At 45.8% G+C, this 16,473-nt stretch overlaps 1 protein-coding gene across 1 annotated transcript in view; it reads right to left on the bottom strand.

Annotated features, from left to right (window-relative positions):
* MME (membrane metalloendopeptidase) overlaps nucleotides 1–1,716 on the bottom strand; it is a 45,885-nt gene extending 44,169 nt beyond the window's left edge. The window contains exons 1-2 of the mRNA XM_009482669.2: nucleotides 1,557–1,716; nucleotides 91–126 (exon numbers count right to left, since the gene is read on the bottom strand). Of these exons, the coding sequence (XP_009480944.2) occupies nucleotides 91–126; nucleotides 1,557–1,716 (196 nt within the window). The remainder of the gene's footprint in view (nucleotides 1–90; nucleotides 127–1,556) is intronic.
* Nucleotides 1,717–16,473: the final 14,757 nt, after the last annotated feature.

Here is a 16,473-nt window from a genome sequence, read left to right as displayed (position 1 = left end):
TTGTCTGCAGTTAGATGGGAGCATTACATGGTGGTAATTTTGTTTAAAAATATATAAATTTATTTAAAAGGTACATATTTTCATTCTTACCTGATTGTATACAGTCTGATGTTTTGCAAACCCCATCTAAAAGAGAATACAATCATACTCTTAATTCTTTACCGAATGTCAATATAATAAAACCTACTGCAAGTATTATTTTCATTGACAGTCACTTTAGCATTGCATTTAATTGCAGTGTACAGTAAGATAAAGATGAATGGACACCTTAAACTCAGGAAGTGAATATTTATAGGATCAGGCTCTAAAAATAGTGTCATCTTCATCCATTTAGGGTCATTCAGTGCTAGTCACTCATCATGTGCAATTTTTGTAGTCATCAGAGGAAAATGTCCTATCAATCAATCAGAGGTGGGCAAAATATTATTTTTATAACAGACAAGAAATTTAGAGAAAAATAGCACATGGACTGAAGACAGTTGCAAAGTCAGTTTGTATTTATCAATACCTTACAATGACAAGAAGATTTTGGAGGAATTATATGAAAATTCTGAGACATTCACTCTGAAGTCTTCTAAACAAAATACAAGGTTCAGGAACATGAAAATGTGTCCTTTTGAGACTTTAAGCATTTTTTTTATTTTTCATTTCAGAATGGCATTTTTCCATTCCATAACTGAACTAGACTATAATAAAAACTTTAAACAAAACTATTAAGTTATTTAAAATGAAACAAAGCATTTCATTTCCAATATAAGAAAACATTCTAGTTTGACCCCAAATGGAAATTTTAGCTTCTCTGTATTATCTTTTCCAAAAATTATCAGGGTATTTGCCCCTGAACGGAATTATTTTCAAATGTTTTGGTATGACTGCTGAATCACAAAACCTCCTAGTATGACAACACTCACTGAGAGTCCTTGCTGCAACACCCTGTAAAAGGAATAAATAGGATTTTCGTACATATACAAGAATATGGAGGGAGCACTGTAGGTTGGTTTTCTTCAGCAGTGTTGTATTTCGTAGTTTTTTGCTTACTGAAGCATTAATTACAAACAGAAGTATTGCTAAGTCAGACCAAGCAGGTATTTAGTGTTTACCACAGTTTTGCGTAAACCAATGAACTGACAGTGTCCCTGGTGGAAAAAATCAGTTTTGTGTCAGTGTCCAGCAATAGTAAGTGTGGATGCAGCTTTACATTTCAGATAATTGTGTCATACTGTCTAGTGACATACATATGAAATATCGTTATGATGTAGCAGCTATTAATCATCTAATTTTATACACTGGGTAAGGTACAATTTTCTATTATTGGGCAAATAATTCTGAGCTGACCTCATTATTTTATTTTCTTAATGTTTTATGTAGTGCAGCTATATATACTATGCAACACAGTCTTTTCTAATACAACATTTTAATATAATGCAACTTCCATTTTTTCTTTACTATATACTAACAACTGGATTCTATTTATTAAAGCTTTTTTTTGTAATTTCTTAAAATACTTTTATATTCATATGTATTTGTACATTCAAAGACAGTTTAAGTGTACTCACCGTCATATGTTGCATACAGAACTATCATTGTGATCGCTACAATAGCTAGCAGAACCACTACAACAGCTAGCCCTATTTCCAGGCGACTCCATCGCAGTTTCTTAACTGGGTTTGGAGTATTCATTTCAGTTATATCCATCTGGCTTTCTGACTTGCCCATAACCCAGTGTCTGAAAAGAAAAAGGGAAAATTCACTGGAGGACTTACACTGAGTCATAGGTCTTGAAACTGGCTCCTCAACTGCACAGTAACAAAGATGTTTTCTGGGTTAGTTTTCAAATTATTTGTAACTCTACTACAATGTCAGTCACGAAATTAAAAATTCTCTCCTCTTCTCATGCACGCACACACACACATGAGTACGTACCATGCACTACTTGTCATTTACAGAGAACAGAAGAGAGGTCTTCCTCCACCAAATGGAAAAGAAAGGACAGCAACCCCAAACCTCTTTTTAAAACGTATCCGTGTGATTTGATCTTGTATGATGGTACAGGAGTCCACCAGCAAGCAAAAAGCAAGGCTCCCCGCTTGAATAAAAATTAACTTAATCTGCCAATTACTTATCTAATGCCAAAGGTCAAAATATGCCATTGTGCTTCGCTGTCATTTCTTAAAATATTACCTAAGCAATTCTTGACTACAGCTTTACAGCTGTCTCTAAAAATAGTAAGAAAGAAGAACCAGTCTCTGCTGGGAGCCTGTCAAATTCCCACTGAAGATAGTGAGTCTTCACAGGAATTTTTAACAAAGTGCGACCAAATCCTCTGTTTTGAGGTTAGAACACGGAAATTAAGGAGTAACTACAACACATACATGCAAAACTCTTGGGAGCATGGATGGACTTGCACTCACTCATGGAATGTGTATGCAATAGTAGATTTAAAGATTGTATTTCTGTTGCTCTTTAGAGGTAACCTGGCCACCTTTTGCAGTACTGCTGTTCTACACTTCTTTGCTCTCTCTTCACCTGCTCCCATTTATTTAGGGCCAGACCTTCCTTTGTGGACAGAGATTCAAATTGCTATACACACAGCAACATATTTCTCAGCCTTTCACAATGAAAACTCAACAGCTTCTATTCACAGCATTGCCTGGGGATCTTTCCATCCACAGATGGAGTACACACCCTTTCCATTCAATGGGGAAGAATATGAGAGTTCCACTGGGATAAATAATGGAAACACCCACATTCACCAGACCCCTCACCAGAAGGTCAACCAGTGGTGCACGTCAGGGCATTCAAGTCCTCTTGCATTCATCACACCGTTTTTTCCCCACCTCTAAGTCGTTGTAACAGCAGTAGGGGAACCCTTCTCAGTTTCTGCACCCATTCCAGTCTAAGACTTGACCATACTTATTTTAAACTGGTTTAACTGTACTGCTGGCTTGTATTCATCTTTGTCTGCTCAAGCTGGTACAACCTTTCAGATATCCAGTCTTTGCTTTTCCTCTGGACCTTCCGTTTCTGCCTGATTCGTGTTCCTTAGTTTCCAACGTCTTCCTCTCTTTGACGTCCACCTCACTTAGAATGCTAGCTCCTCCACTGCAAAAACATGTCATTAAAGTGTGTATGTTTATCAATAATATGAAGATGTCAAATTAACTTGGTGTTATGGACCTAAGTAAACAGAGATTTTGCGTTCCACGTGTTTACACAAGACCTGTCTCAGTGGATCCTTGGCCACTATCACGCTAACACTGTTTTTCTGCACAAATGAGAGAACATTTTATTTCAGCATGTCTCATCTCCCCTTTTGTCACTACTCCCTGGACATCAAGATGCATGAAGTGACTGGCAGTGCCAGAATCACAGTTTTTCTACAGCTCAGGAGGCTGGAATCCCGCAAGGTCTGCCCAGCCTCTGTCTTTCCAAACCCATAGGGACCATTACAACTTCTTTCATTTTCCTTGTGAGCTGCTATTTCTCTCTGAAGAGTAGGCTTTGGGTCAAGTCAGCAAGTGGTTTCTGAGACACAGGACTGAAATCCCACAGAACCATGTAAAAGAGCAAGCTATGGAGAGAAATTTGCCCTGCACTAACTGTGAGCTATAAATTCATAGCTAATACAAAAGCAAATTAACCATTGTACCCTTCTCACTTCCAGTCATATTAAGCAGCAAAAAATGTTATTTATATTGACTAAATACTGACCAGTCCCCAGAATCCTCTGAATACCTGGAGCCTAATTTAAGAAATGATGCTTATCTTCTGACTCTGATGGTGTCCTTAGAGCACTGAAAACACAGTTCATTATAGCAGCCAGAAACACTGTACCTTTCATGTGCAAATACGTTCCTTACAGTCAGTAAGGCTTGGAGTCTTATTTTTTTACAGTCAGCTAAGTTTTTCCAAGTGAGCTAATCTTTCTGTTCCTGCAGGAGTGTTCCTCATGTTTAACGGCATCCCACTGACTAATTTTTACTTCTAGTTATTTAGAGAACTTATCTCATCTGCGCTAACGAGCGCTAGGTAAAAGCTTCTTTATGTGCTAATTGCAAGCACAGTAGAAGTGTTAAGAACAATTTAAGCAGATGCAAGCCTAGGTATTATGGTTTTCTTACATTTCTCAGTGCTTCTATGATCCCCGCTTCTCCGCCTACTAAAGCTTAGCTACAACAGACAGCTGAAACTACGTTGCCCGGTGCCGCTTGAGATGGCCCGGGGAGTTACCGCGTTAGCTTTTCCTTTTGGGATGCGTACGTTAAACATGGACTTGTGGCTTCCCGGGTTCTCGGCGTGGTCTCTACAGAGACCGTAGCCCGTCACGAGAATACTTTTTGTGGGGTTGTTTTTAATAACTCGTGCGGCATCTACCGTGCAGGTGAGCTACCCCCGGGCGCGGCAACAGCCGGAGCCAGCGGGCGGGCACGGCGGCGGCGAGCGGGGGGGCACGGCGGCCCCCGCCCGCGGGGAGCTCCCCCGCCCGCGCCCACCGACCCGCGGAGCCCGGCGCGGGGCCCGGCGGCCCGAGGGGCGGCGGGCGCTGGGAGGCGCGGCGGGACGGGCCGTGCCGGGCCGCCCCGGGCGGGGAGGGGCCGCCGGGCCGGGCCGTGCGGGGAGGGCGCCCGCCGCAGCTGCGGAGCGCCGGGCGGTTCGGCCCCCGCCGTGCCGGTGCGGGCCGCCGGGGCGTGCCCCCCTGCTCCGGGCACCGCGACCCGCGGCCGAGCCCGGCCCGACGGCACGCCGCCCCGGGAGCCCGCTGCCCGGCGCCCCGCCGCTGGCGAGGCTGCGAACTCGGGCAGGGTCGGGGGACCCCCCGCCCGCCCCGCTCCCCGTACTCACCGGCTGGCGCTCGGAGGGGTCCGGCCCCGGGGCCGCCACACGCATCCCCGGCCGGCGCCGGGCGCAGGCGGCGCGGGGTCGCCCCGGGCCGGCGGGGCAGCGGCCGCGGGTGCCGGGGAAGGCGGGGCGCAGGGCACGGCTGGCGGGGCGCAGGGCACGGCTGGCGGGGAGCAGGGCACGGCTGGCGGGGCTCAGCGCCCGGCCCGCCCGCGGGCAGCGGCAGGGACGCGGGGCGCCGGCATCGCCGGGACATCAAAGCCCGGGGCGCTCCCTGCTCCCCGCGCCGGCTGCCGGCCGCCGCCGCAGAGCCGAGCTGCTGGCGATCAAAGGAGCCCTTGTCTGCGGGCTGCCGGACGAGCAGTTCTCCGGGTGACCTGAAGGCTTCTTCCTCTTCGCGATCATAAAAATGCGATGGGGCAGGACACAAGCAAACCAGCCCCCCCCGCCCCGGCAGCGAGGAAGCACGCTCTTCACCCCGCGAAGCCTCCCCGAGCGCTTAGGTAGAGGCGAGGGAAGCCGCCGCCGCCGCCGCCGCCTGCAGACGGGCGGTGCAGCGAGCGCGGGGGCCGGCGGAGCTGCCCCATCCCCGGCTCCGGACCGCGGGCTCGGGGGCCGCCGCTGCCCGCCGCGCTGCCGCGGGGGAGGCTGCAGGGCGGCGGGGGAGGCTGCAGGGCGCCGGGGCCGCCCGCACAGCCCGAGCGGAGGGCAGCCCGCGCCCGCCTCCCTGCGCCGGCTGGTCGCTTCTTTCCAGCCAGTTCAAGAGAAGGGAAGAGACGGTGCACGGGGAGGGGTAGCGGCGGCATCCCTGCAGCGCCGGGTGCCCGCTTCCATGCGGACTCGTCGCCTTTGTGACATTCGCGCAGTCACATCGCCTCTGCAAGATCGCACATCCTCCTTCACCGGGTTATTTTCTTCTCAGGAGGGAGACAGCTGTGACTTCTTGCACGGAGAGGCAGCTCCGAGCTCTGTCACAAGATTTCCCAGCCGACCAAATACCAAAAGATATTTGTTTCGTTCTTGCTAAGTTTCATTGTGGTTAAGTTTCATTTTTACCAATAAACTGGCAAACATCAGGAGTGGTACGAGCTGCTGTCACTCCTCTCGCTCAAACCAGACACCGTGCTCACTTCTGCTGCCTTCCTAAAAGCACCTTTATTACCTCTGAGGCAGGAACGGCAGCTGAAATTCCTGAAATCTTTTATTCCCAGCTACACACACCAAAATGTCTGCTGCTTGCGAGGGGCAACCTTCCTCCTGTCTAAGAAAGGTGGACACCGAATACTGGCTTCTTTATGGAACCACACAGCAAACGATCTGCAGAGGGGAGGCAATGGAGAGGGGAGGCTGCGAAGGTACTAACTGAGCATTAGCTGCAAAAATGAAGCACTTTTGCAAAATTAACGTCTGCAGAAGGAACAAGAACAAATAAGGTTTTATTCACTGAAAAGGCAATAGAAGTAGCAAAAATAGGCAAGAAAAACATTTCAAAAAGTCTAGAGAACAGAAATACTGCATTTCCTTGCAGGCAGGAGTGGGGAAAATGCTGATTATATCCTTTCCAGAATCAGTGTTCAAATTAATATAAATATCTCACTTTCAACCTTGCCTGCATTAATCCTTGCACAGTTCCACTCCGGTTACAAGAGCAAGCCATCGGCTCCTGCGGGTCAGTCCCAACATCACCTGGTGCCTTCGAGGCACCCCGACACAAACAACAGAAAATCTCCCCAAGCAACATGGGAATAGAGGAGTCATTAAAAATGCATGTGATTTCATAACTAGATGCCTATTGTACAGCCTTAACTACAACAAAGCTTGAGAAGTAGAGGGTGATGTGTGTGAGCCGACTGCACTAAAATGGCAAAAAAGGACTTGTTTCAAAAATTTGGGGTGAACCAAAAAAGTGTAACTGCCTAATTCACCACAAAGAGAGAGAAAAGGGAGAAACTTGACCGGAAATCTGTAAATAGTCCGAAGAGGACTAATGTGCCTGACAGGCGGCATGAGAGTTTCCACTCTTGTAGAACCTTGTGCTTGGAAAGAGGGATTCGACATTTGTATACACACAGGCTACAAGAGGCGTGATCTGTGAGTCAAACGCCGAGATTCCTGTTTGGGCCTTACTTAGGGAAAACTCCCATCCAGTCAGCAGTGTAATATCCTGCCTAAGAGTAGGCAAAGACTTGTTATCGACGCTGCCGGGGACGATCGGAGAAGCGAGGTCTGTAGTAGGAGGCGATATGCTGTGTTAGGCCTACGCCGTGGCCGAAACAGCCTTTGGTCAGCACGGGACGGCGCTGCTGCTGCCCACAGCTCCCAGCTCTCTGCCGGTGCGCGCTGCCTCCTCTGCCCACGGGAAGGGTGCGACGGGCACGCTGCCGTCCTCCGGCCGGCCACCCCAGCGTGCCTCAGCTGCGCGGAGCATTTCAGTAGGCGGCATGCACACAACATTCCTTCTTCCACTGACCTTCAAGCGCCACATATGAGCAACTTCGACAAATTCCTAGCTGAGATCGATAGTGTATTTGGTCATTTTTACGCCCTATAATTTTAGGGATAATAAGAGACCTATAGCTTCACTCTTTTAATGGAAATGCCCTGCACATTGCTAAGGTGTACACCCAATGCCAAGATGACCCAAAAAGCAGATTACAGCTTGTACCGATTCCTGTCAAACACTAAGTATTTGCTTTCCTCCTACTCAACTTCATCTTTCTAGTACTGTAATTTCACAAAGCTGAGATAAGAAACAAAAAAGCAAACCAACAACAGAAAGTTCACTCCAGGATTGAAGACATAATGAAACCCTCACATTAAGAGATTAGAACAAATAGTTTGTCCTTATAAGCTTCCTGAGTTGTCTTACGCTCAAGTAATCTTACTGCTTTCAGCAAGAAAGACAGCAGGATTAAGAGTTTGCAGGTGCATCCTTTAGGGGTAAGTTTAATGGGATCTGGCACTACTGCTGACAATTCTCTGGACTCCTGATGGACAACCACCAGGTTGAAACAAATACGTGGTAGATTTGTATCACAAAATAAAACTCAGCATACCATTTAGAGAATCAGATAATGAAAAAAAGAGTTAATGAAAGAGCACACTGTCATTAAATCAGTGTCCTTGAAAAATAAAGGTCTCTGCTCAATACTAATTTGAGAGGAGACAGTAGTACTATGTCTTAAAAATCAGTGGCTGGGGAAGTATGCTTCTCCTATGCCCGCAGGTAATTCAGACTAACATAAAAAAATGGATGCACTGTTCAGCCTTCAGAAAAACAAACTGCGTCACAACAGCTCAACTTGAATTCTTCATCAAGTGAAGGAAAGCCAATAACTCATTCAATATTGTTTTCTCCAGTTGGTCCAAACTGACAACAGTAAGACCTTATTCTCAATATGACCTCTGGATGACATTTAGGAAATTAGGACTCATTTACATTACTATGGAACAAGGCTGATGATATTTGTTGTATTTCCTTTTGGGAAAGCTCACTTTTCCAAAGTAACAAAGTCAACGTTCAAGAAACAAACAGCTACCAACATTACTGCTGCCTATGTGATTCTGACTGCCCATCTTAATCCTGCTGATGTCTTCTCCCTGTCAAGTCCTATGTCATAGGCAGAAGAAAACAGAAAATCTCCTGCCTTCCCTCCTTGGCCTCATGCACGTTCAGTGTAGCTGGACTGCGAAAGAATTTAGATGCTAAAGTCTAACATGCTGAGTGTTTACTCGTTTGGGTTTGGTTTTTTTTCCTTCAGTAGGTTTATAATGAATCCAAGTCTGGGTCATTTCTCATTCAGGAAAGTAAACAGCCTAGGTCTCAAAATATTTGCTTCAGTGCCTAAATTATTCAGGTCTAATTGTATTGTATTACAAAGCTTTGTCTTAGTCAACAGGCTTCGTAGTGTAACTGATTTGCAGGTGTTTGCAATCCTGATAAAATGCTTGGCTGAAAAGCTGCTTTTTTTTTTTTTTTTTTGGCTGGTTTTGAGCTTGCCTAAAAGCCACACACAGTGCTTCAGTTAACACAGGTTAACAGGCTTTTTGGCGCCCTGAATTTCTCTGCAATCATAGTTGTAAGCGTTACTGGGAAAACAGTGGGTGGGGTTTATGGAAAAAATGGGTAAAAACTGAAGGGAGGTAAAACTGCATATGACATAGGCAGACAGCATAGAAGTTGGTAATAATGTAAACACATGGAAAAGGTAAGAGACAGAATTTGGATGAATTAACTACAAGGTTTCCTGCACAGTGCAAGTATGACCATGTAAAGCTTAGTCACACTCTTCCGGTTAACTTTAAAACCACAGCGTTGCAAAAAAAATGAGCACAAGCACAGAGAGGCCTTTGCTCCAGCAACAACTGGAGCAGAAACTCCTAGGGGCGTGCAAAATGTAAGGAGTCAACAACTCACCATGTTTCCAAGTAGCTGCCTACACTTGGGCCCCGAAACACGTCTGTGCCATGGGTGGGGCTGCAGCTGCCCCAGCCCTGCCCCGGGCAGGGGCTGCGCTCCCCACGGCCTCGCCTCAGGCGGCCTTTGGCCGGCGCTCACCTGCTTGGCACGCCAGCGCAAGCAGCGGTCCTCGCCCTGCAGCTGGCGGCTCAGCCTCCTGGGTGGGGAGCCGTGTGATTCCGCTGTCCCGCTGAGCGCCCAGCTGAGTATTCGGTGAGAAGCAGCGGCTCAGCGGCCCAGAGGGCAGCCCGCCGCCCGCCTCACGCAGCCCGCGCTGCGCCCGGAACCTTCTGGAAAGGCGCGGGGGCGGGGGGGGGCGCCAGGGGGCGCCCGTCGGGTGGGGATGGCGGGCGGCGCCTGAGATGGCGGTGCCTGAGGCGGCTGAGATGGCGGCGCTTGAGGCAGCTGAGATGGCGGCGCTTGAGGCAGCTGAGATGGTGGAGGCGGCTGAGATGGCGGCGCTTGAGGCAGAGGCGGAGGCTGAGGTGGGCTTTGCGCAGCCAGGGAGGGGGCTGGCCCCCGCAGCGAGCACGGTGATTGTTGCGGTGGTGGTGAATCCCTCCGCTCCGGAGGAGTGCCCCTCTTCCGGGGTGATTTAGCCCTCCGGTGAGGGGGCCTGTGGCTCGTCCCGGGGGGCCCGGACGGGCGTGGGCGCAGCCAGAGGCCTGCGCTGCGTCAGGGAGCCCTTCGTGTGGGCTCCTGTAGGGCTGAGGCTGAGGGTGCCTCATTAGTCTTTGTTAGTAGTTATCGTGGTATTGCTGTCATTAGCAAGGCCATCATAGAACCATGGAACGCTTTGGGTGGGAAGGGCCCTTCAGAGCCCACCCAGCCCAGCCCCTGCAGTGCCAGGGACAGCTTTAACCAGCCCAGGGTGCTCACAGCCCCGTCCAGCCTGGCCTGGGATGTTCCCAGGGATGGGGCCTCCACCGCCTCTCTGGGCAACCTGTGCCAGTGCCTCACCACCCGCACTGTAAAACATTTCTTCCTTATATCCAGTCTGAATCTCCCCTCCTTTAGTTTAAAACCATTACTCCATCAACCATACTTCTCCATTTGTGCCTTTTCCTGACAACATAGTTCACATTTAAATGTATGTCTTTCTCTTCCGTGAAGTTAGTGGCTTACATCATCTCAAAAGCCTGAACTTTGTGTTTTGTTAGCATTGTCATCATCTTGATTCTTGTTAGGCCTTGGGGCTATTAATTTCCTATTCGCTTTTATTGCAGAGCTTGACATTGCCAAAGAGCCTTGCGGTTGGGAAGCAGAGTGATATGCCAGGAAAGGGGCCTGCACGGTGGTAGTCAGATGGTAATGTGGGGTGTGTTTTGCGGTTGGTTTTTTACAGGAAATGCCAGAGAGTCAGTAGTGGTTACTGACCAAAGAGCGAACCGTGGGCAGGGAGATATGTGGGGATCATGAATGTGGAGAATATTTTGAATTAGGAACTTGTAAAGCATGGCCTTGCTCTGTATTTCTCCAGGCTAAATGGTAGCAGCTAGATCCTACTAAATAATGAGATTAAGGCTAAGACTGTATTGGACTGCGGCACTGTTTGAAGCTGAATTGTAATGCCTGGTGTGTCTGTATGAGATAATTAAAGTTACCAAGAAATAAAGGAGCGCAGGTTTTTGGATCTGTTCAAGAGTTTACAGGTGGCTCGGCCACCCAGGAGTTGTTATTGGACCAGCCTTACTCAGCTCTGCGGAGGACTTCAGAATGGAAGGTGTGGAGTGAGCTTATGAAAGGGCCTATCCTGTTGTTGACGGAGAGTACATGAATTCTAGCAGATTTGTGGAAATAATTTTTGTGGAAATAATTACTTCTACTGAAATACAAAACAGAAGGCTCTTTTGGATTCCTCTAAGGTTCAAACTGAGTGTGTTGTATAGTCCCCAGAGGCATCAGTGTTGGTATAAACACTCAGGCAAGGAGTAAAACTAGCTTTGTGTCCATCAGAGTGCTTGTCCTGTCTCTCAGAAAAACCCACAAAAAAAAAAAATTCTGTGTTTCTGACTTCTCCATCATGTCAGCAAGAGTACAGTAGGTGTCATGTGGTAACACAATAACCAGTCAGTGCAAATTTCAATTCTTAGTATTAATAGTTCAGAAATTTAAGATAGAAGCTAGATGTTTTCTGGAGGTCATGGTACTGTTAATCAAGTGTAGATTAAAAGTCATGCTTTGCCGAACTTCTGTGGAAAAAAGAGGGTCTCTCAGAGCACCCAGAGGCTTTGGAATGGAGAAAGAGATGACAGAAGTCAAGCAGCTCTATATTATTACCTGACTTGTCAAATGCCTCACCACCTAGCCCCAGACCTGGAGCAGCCTCCAGATGGCACAGGCAACTTGCTCTAGGAAAAAATATGCCTCACTTTTCCTGGACAGTGAGGCAGGCTTCAGCCGTGGTGCCAGGAAGGTGGCATGACTTGCACGGAAGTTCTAGAAGCATTGCTGTCCATCCAAAGTCCTCTCTGCAAGCCCTGATACCGCTTCACAAAGGTATGTGCCTGCCAAAGTGTCCCTGTTGTGATAACTGTGGTCACAGAATAAGTACTGGCTTGGCACTGGCTGAAACTGTTCTGTTTCAGAACCAAGGTATAAAGCTGTAGCTAAATGCGCCAATGGGTGAAGGAAACTTGCCCATGGTGCTTGAGAAAGATGGACTCATTTTTTCCATAGTAACAGAACAGATTCTGAGTGTGGTCTGAAGTTATGGGCAATAATTAGCCTTGCACTTGGTGTTAGAAATCTTGAGTGATACTGTGTGAAGTCTTACGTGAGCTCTTCTAATGTGAGTGCTTGAATATAGCATGCCTGAGAAGCTGACGACTCCTGTGCCGTGCAGTGTAAGTGCTCTTTCAGAACTGAGTGTGCTGACTTGCACTCAGAAGAGCTCTCATATGAGTTGTGTCTTCAAGGTCCACTTTTCTTCTAGTGTGCTAGTTACCTGGAAGTGTTTGGAGACCAAATATTTCAGTAGGCTCCACAGCTGTTGCTGAGTTCATAGAGCCACAATACCTTTGAAAAAACATGGACCTTGTTGCCTTCTGTAGCGGCTCGTAACGAATGTCGTCAATACTTAACCAAAGATATAGTGACTGTCTCCTCCTAGGTATCTTAGTGTGGAAATTAAAAGTACAGCAAAGAAGCAAGAGAAAAAAATAATAATTATTTCAGTGGATTAGATTTTCTTTGTATTTCTATGCCTGCCTTCTATACCTTTACCTCACATGCACAAATACAAGCATCCTGTCCAACACCACTTTGAATTATCGTTCAGATTATCAAATAAATTATTTATTAACTAAATACAAATAGTAGGGCTTAGCAGTGCTGCATGGGACTTATGTATAAGATAGCATTCTGCCGAAATACTGCACATCTGCATTGTGTTTTGACCACATTAGGTAGTTGCTAGATGAGGATGCCTTTATCAGGAGAGACTCTTTGAAGAACAGACCCTAACGTATGTATTTTCTCAGTAGGCTGGAAAAATGTCAAGACGGGTATAGCCACTGATCAGGTTATACCGTGCCAAAGGGTGTGATTCTTTTCATTGTCATATTCTGTAAAAACGACAAGCCATTGACGTACTGCAAGCCTAATAAACATGCTAAACACTAAAGGTCATGTTTGCTGTGAGTGTTGAGTACAGTTACAATCAAGATGATTATTAAGGCTGGAAGGTATTCAAAATGAGAGGAAAGAAACATCTAAATTTAGGATGACAGATTAAAAATATTCATAAGTAATATCTAGGTCCCTGGAAAACAATCAGCCACAACTTCACAAAACAGTAAGTAATACCACCTTGCCTGGCGTAGTGGCAAATGAATAGTCACATTTTTCTGTTCTTTCTTGCTGCTTGTACCCTAGATTGCAGGGCTTTTTCACTACTCAAATGACATAAGCAAATAGTCTGCAAGAAAAATAAGTTCTGTTTCCATGTCACAGATTAGCTGGCTCCATGTCCCTGGACAATGAGATAATTTGAACAAAGTCCATGACTTAAATGTCTCTCTTTGGTCTTTTCTTAATCCCGAATGGCAAAGTACAAGACTTGCATAATGTGAGTACTGTATAGAAAACGCGGAGAAAAAAAGCCCTGACTCTGGACTGTCAGAACACAGTGAGAGTTGTCTTGTTCCAAACCATCCTTCTTAGGTCTCATCAAATAGTAGATCTGGGAGAGAAAAAGAATAGTTTTTCCTAATGGTTTGTATCAGTTTACCGTAACATATGCAAGGGCAAAGCCTCTCTATGCGTGAATCTGAAAATAGGAAAATAAGTCTCTTGATTGTCTCAGTGGGGGTTTGTCCTGCCTTCACTTGAGCTTCTCGTAACTTTAACAATGAGATCAAGACCTAGGACGTCTTTCTGCCCTGAGAAATCGGGCCATTTAATTAGGTGCTTGTGTGTGGTATTTCGTTGCATAAAGCAGAGTTGCAGATGTCTGAGCATACGTAAAATTAAGCACATGTAGTAAAAGCAGATACCTGCTCTACATTCAGCTTAAAAAGCATCATCATGCCTCTGCTGGGTGGAGTTCTGCGGTGATGCCTACTCACTTGCAGCGCCTGGCTGTGGCCCCTGCTGAGCAGCAGGCAGAGCTGGCCCCGTACCTTTGTTACCTAGGGGGGTGGCATGACATCAACATCTTAACATCTTTTCTTACTTTACTTGCACTTGGCTAAGAGATAACTTACACAGTGCAAGCAGTATTCTTTTTTCCCCTTTAGCTGAAGGTCTTCCCCTTTATCTCAGAGTGTTCTTTCCCTTACTGCTTAGTCTTTTTCAATTGCCACTTACTTTTCTCATGTTTTTAGTTTGCCTACTCTCTCACCCTGTTTTCACTGTATTTCCCTGTTGGCTTTGTCCTTTTTTACTCTTCTCTGTTTCACTGAGGCTATTAGTTTAATATGGATCAAATAATTTCAGGGTTAAAACAGACCCTTGAACTCACAGTGTGTAATGGATTTGTAATTAGGCCATGTATCCCTGTGAGAATGGGCAGTCTGGGAATTTGCCAGGGTTTATAGGGGGATTTAGTAGCCTACTGGGAGTTTCCAGACCTATTAAATTCCTTAAGAAGTTTTAAAGACACCACCTATTTAGGCAGGGAATGATTTTGAACTAGGGCGTCTCTACACATAAAACTGAGAGATGGGAAGTAGAAAAATGCTTATTTTGCAGAGAACAAGGAAAAGTTTCAAAGATTTTATAGTTTAAAGTGCAGAAATAGATTTTCAAAATTGTCTTGGTAACACATGGCTGGCTTAAACCATATGATGTGTGTTTTCTCTGAGAATTTATATTTGCATGTTTGAGAAGACATGACTATTAAAACACACATTAACCAAGCACTATATTATGTACTGTAGGTCTATGTGACTACTGCTACTTTCTGATCGTTGAATACATAATTGTATTTAAAAAAACCATGAAGTGCTTGCTTTCCTCCATCCTACCTGTTTGCCATTTATAAGGTTCTACGGCATTACATCTTTCCTTATCTTTTGGGAAGATCAGATAGTGTCTGTTAAATGTCCGGTTATTTCGTTATGAAGTCCTAGTTTATTCTTACTTGTAACTGAGAACTTCTGTTGTTGTTTACTTTCCAGAGAGGAAGGGCAAAATACATATAACCTAAAAATACTTTCTTCCCCCTATGCCACATCTCAGTGCTTTGGATTAAGCTTTTATCTTGGACAGGGTGGAGGGTAAGGGAAAGGAAAGGCAGAAAACAAATGGTCAGTTTTCTCACAGAAGCACAAAATTGCTATTTTTTCTTCCAGGTTAAAGATACCCAAACCACAATTAGCCGCCCTCTCTTTGTTCAATGACCGCCCTGTAAGAAGACCACACAGCAATAAAAATGAGTCAGCTTACCTGTACAGCAAAGTGAGTGCAGAACTTTCTTTAAATTTGACCTGTTCAGGTCTATTTTTGGATTAGCAGTGGGTTTGACTTGTGAAATGTGGCTCTTGGCTCAGATTCAGAATTTCTTTTAACTGTAATGTACATCAGCATCTCTCAGACTGGTTAGGGTCCATACCCATATCTCCCGACTGCAGCAATCCGAATGCATTTGTTGATGTTACATCAGTTTGTTCCTGTGGAATGTTCAGGTCTTGCAGCTACAGTGAGTTTAAGTAAGTCTTGTTTAAATATGAGAACATAAATTCAGCTGTTTCTGTAACTACTATCTCTGTTAGCTCCGCCGTTACTTGACTGATGACATCCTCAGTACTAAAACCACGTGTTTCTAAAAATGCTGACTGTTGTGAGTAGTGGGATAAACAGAAAGATACTAGAGTCTGGCTTGTGCCTAATAGCTTGGGTTTTATCTATATAAAGAGGTACAGTGAACTTTTATTCTCTTATTTACACAACCTCAGAGTAGCTCTGTCACCTGTGGGTAAAGTAATTCCATTGCGGTCTTTGGCATTACATTGGATTTATACCGCTGATCATCCAACTTAACAGCATAGAGTTTGGCCTTCTTTAAATGATAGCAGCAGCAGGAGTTGATAGTTCATTGTGTCACGCTGTGAGTTCTTAAAATATAATCAAAACTATCAATCTGAAGAGTTTCTGGAAAACAAATTTGCAGTTTAAACATCAAGCACAAACTGTCCCTTCCTCTTTCTTCACTGAATTAGCTTTTGAAAGGCCAAGAGCTGCTGCAGAGATAACAAGGACTGAAGAATTTGCAGCAGGTGGTACCAACTGTGCAAGTACAACTCCCAGCCAAAATAATCTGACACCCAGCTGTGGAGAAGCCTGGGGGATCAGAGAGTGACTCAGGCGGAAGTGAGAAGAGCGAATCTAGCTGAAGCACCAAGCCCGTTCCAGAAGTGTGTTATTATTCTCTCTCCTTCAGTGAGATAACCCCGGGGAATGCCATGTTAAAATTAAAAAAGACTTCTGGTTTGTTGGCCAGTTAAATATATTCCCTTCCTAGCCCCAAAAGAAACAGCGAACAGCAAATATGAAGTGCTGTATCTGATGATGAACGATGCCCTGTACAGCACGAGTGAAACAAGTGAGTTGATAATGGAAGCGTGTCTCCCAGTGCTGCGCCGTGACAGGGCCCTGGTAACTCCAGTGAGACTTGTAACGGTGTTGAAGGAGTTCAGGGGAAGTCTTGAGTCCAGTTCTGCCACAGCCCCTGC

The sequence above is a fragment of the Pelecanus crispus genome, chromosome 9 (genome assembly GCF_030463565.1).
Source record: "Pelecanus crispus isolate bPelCri1 chromosome 9, bPelCri1.pri, whole genome shotgun sequence".
NCBI lineage: Eukaryota > Metazoa > Chordata > Aves > Pelecaniformes > Pelecanidae > Pelecanus > Pelecanus crispus.
Note: the sequence above shows the minus strand (reverse complement) of the source record. Positions and strands in the feature narration are given on the sequence as shown.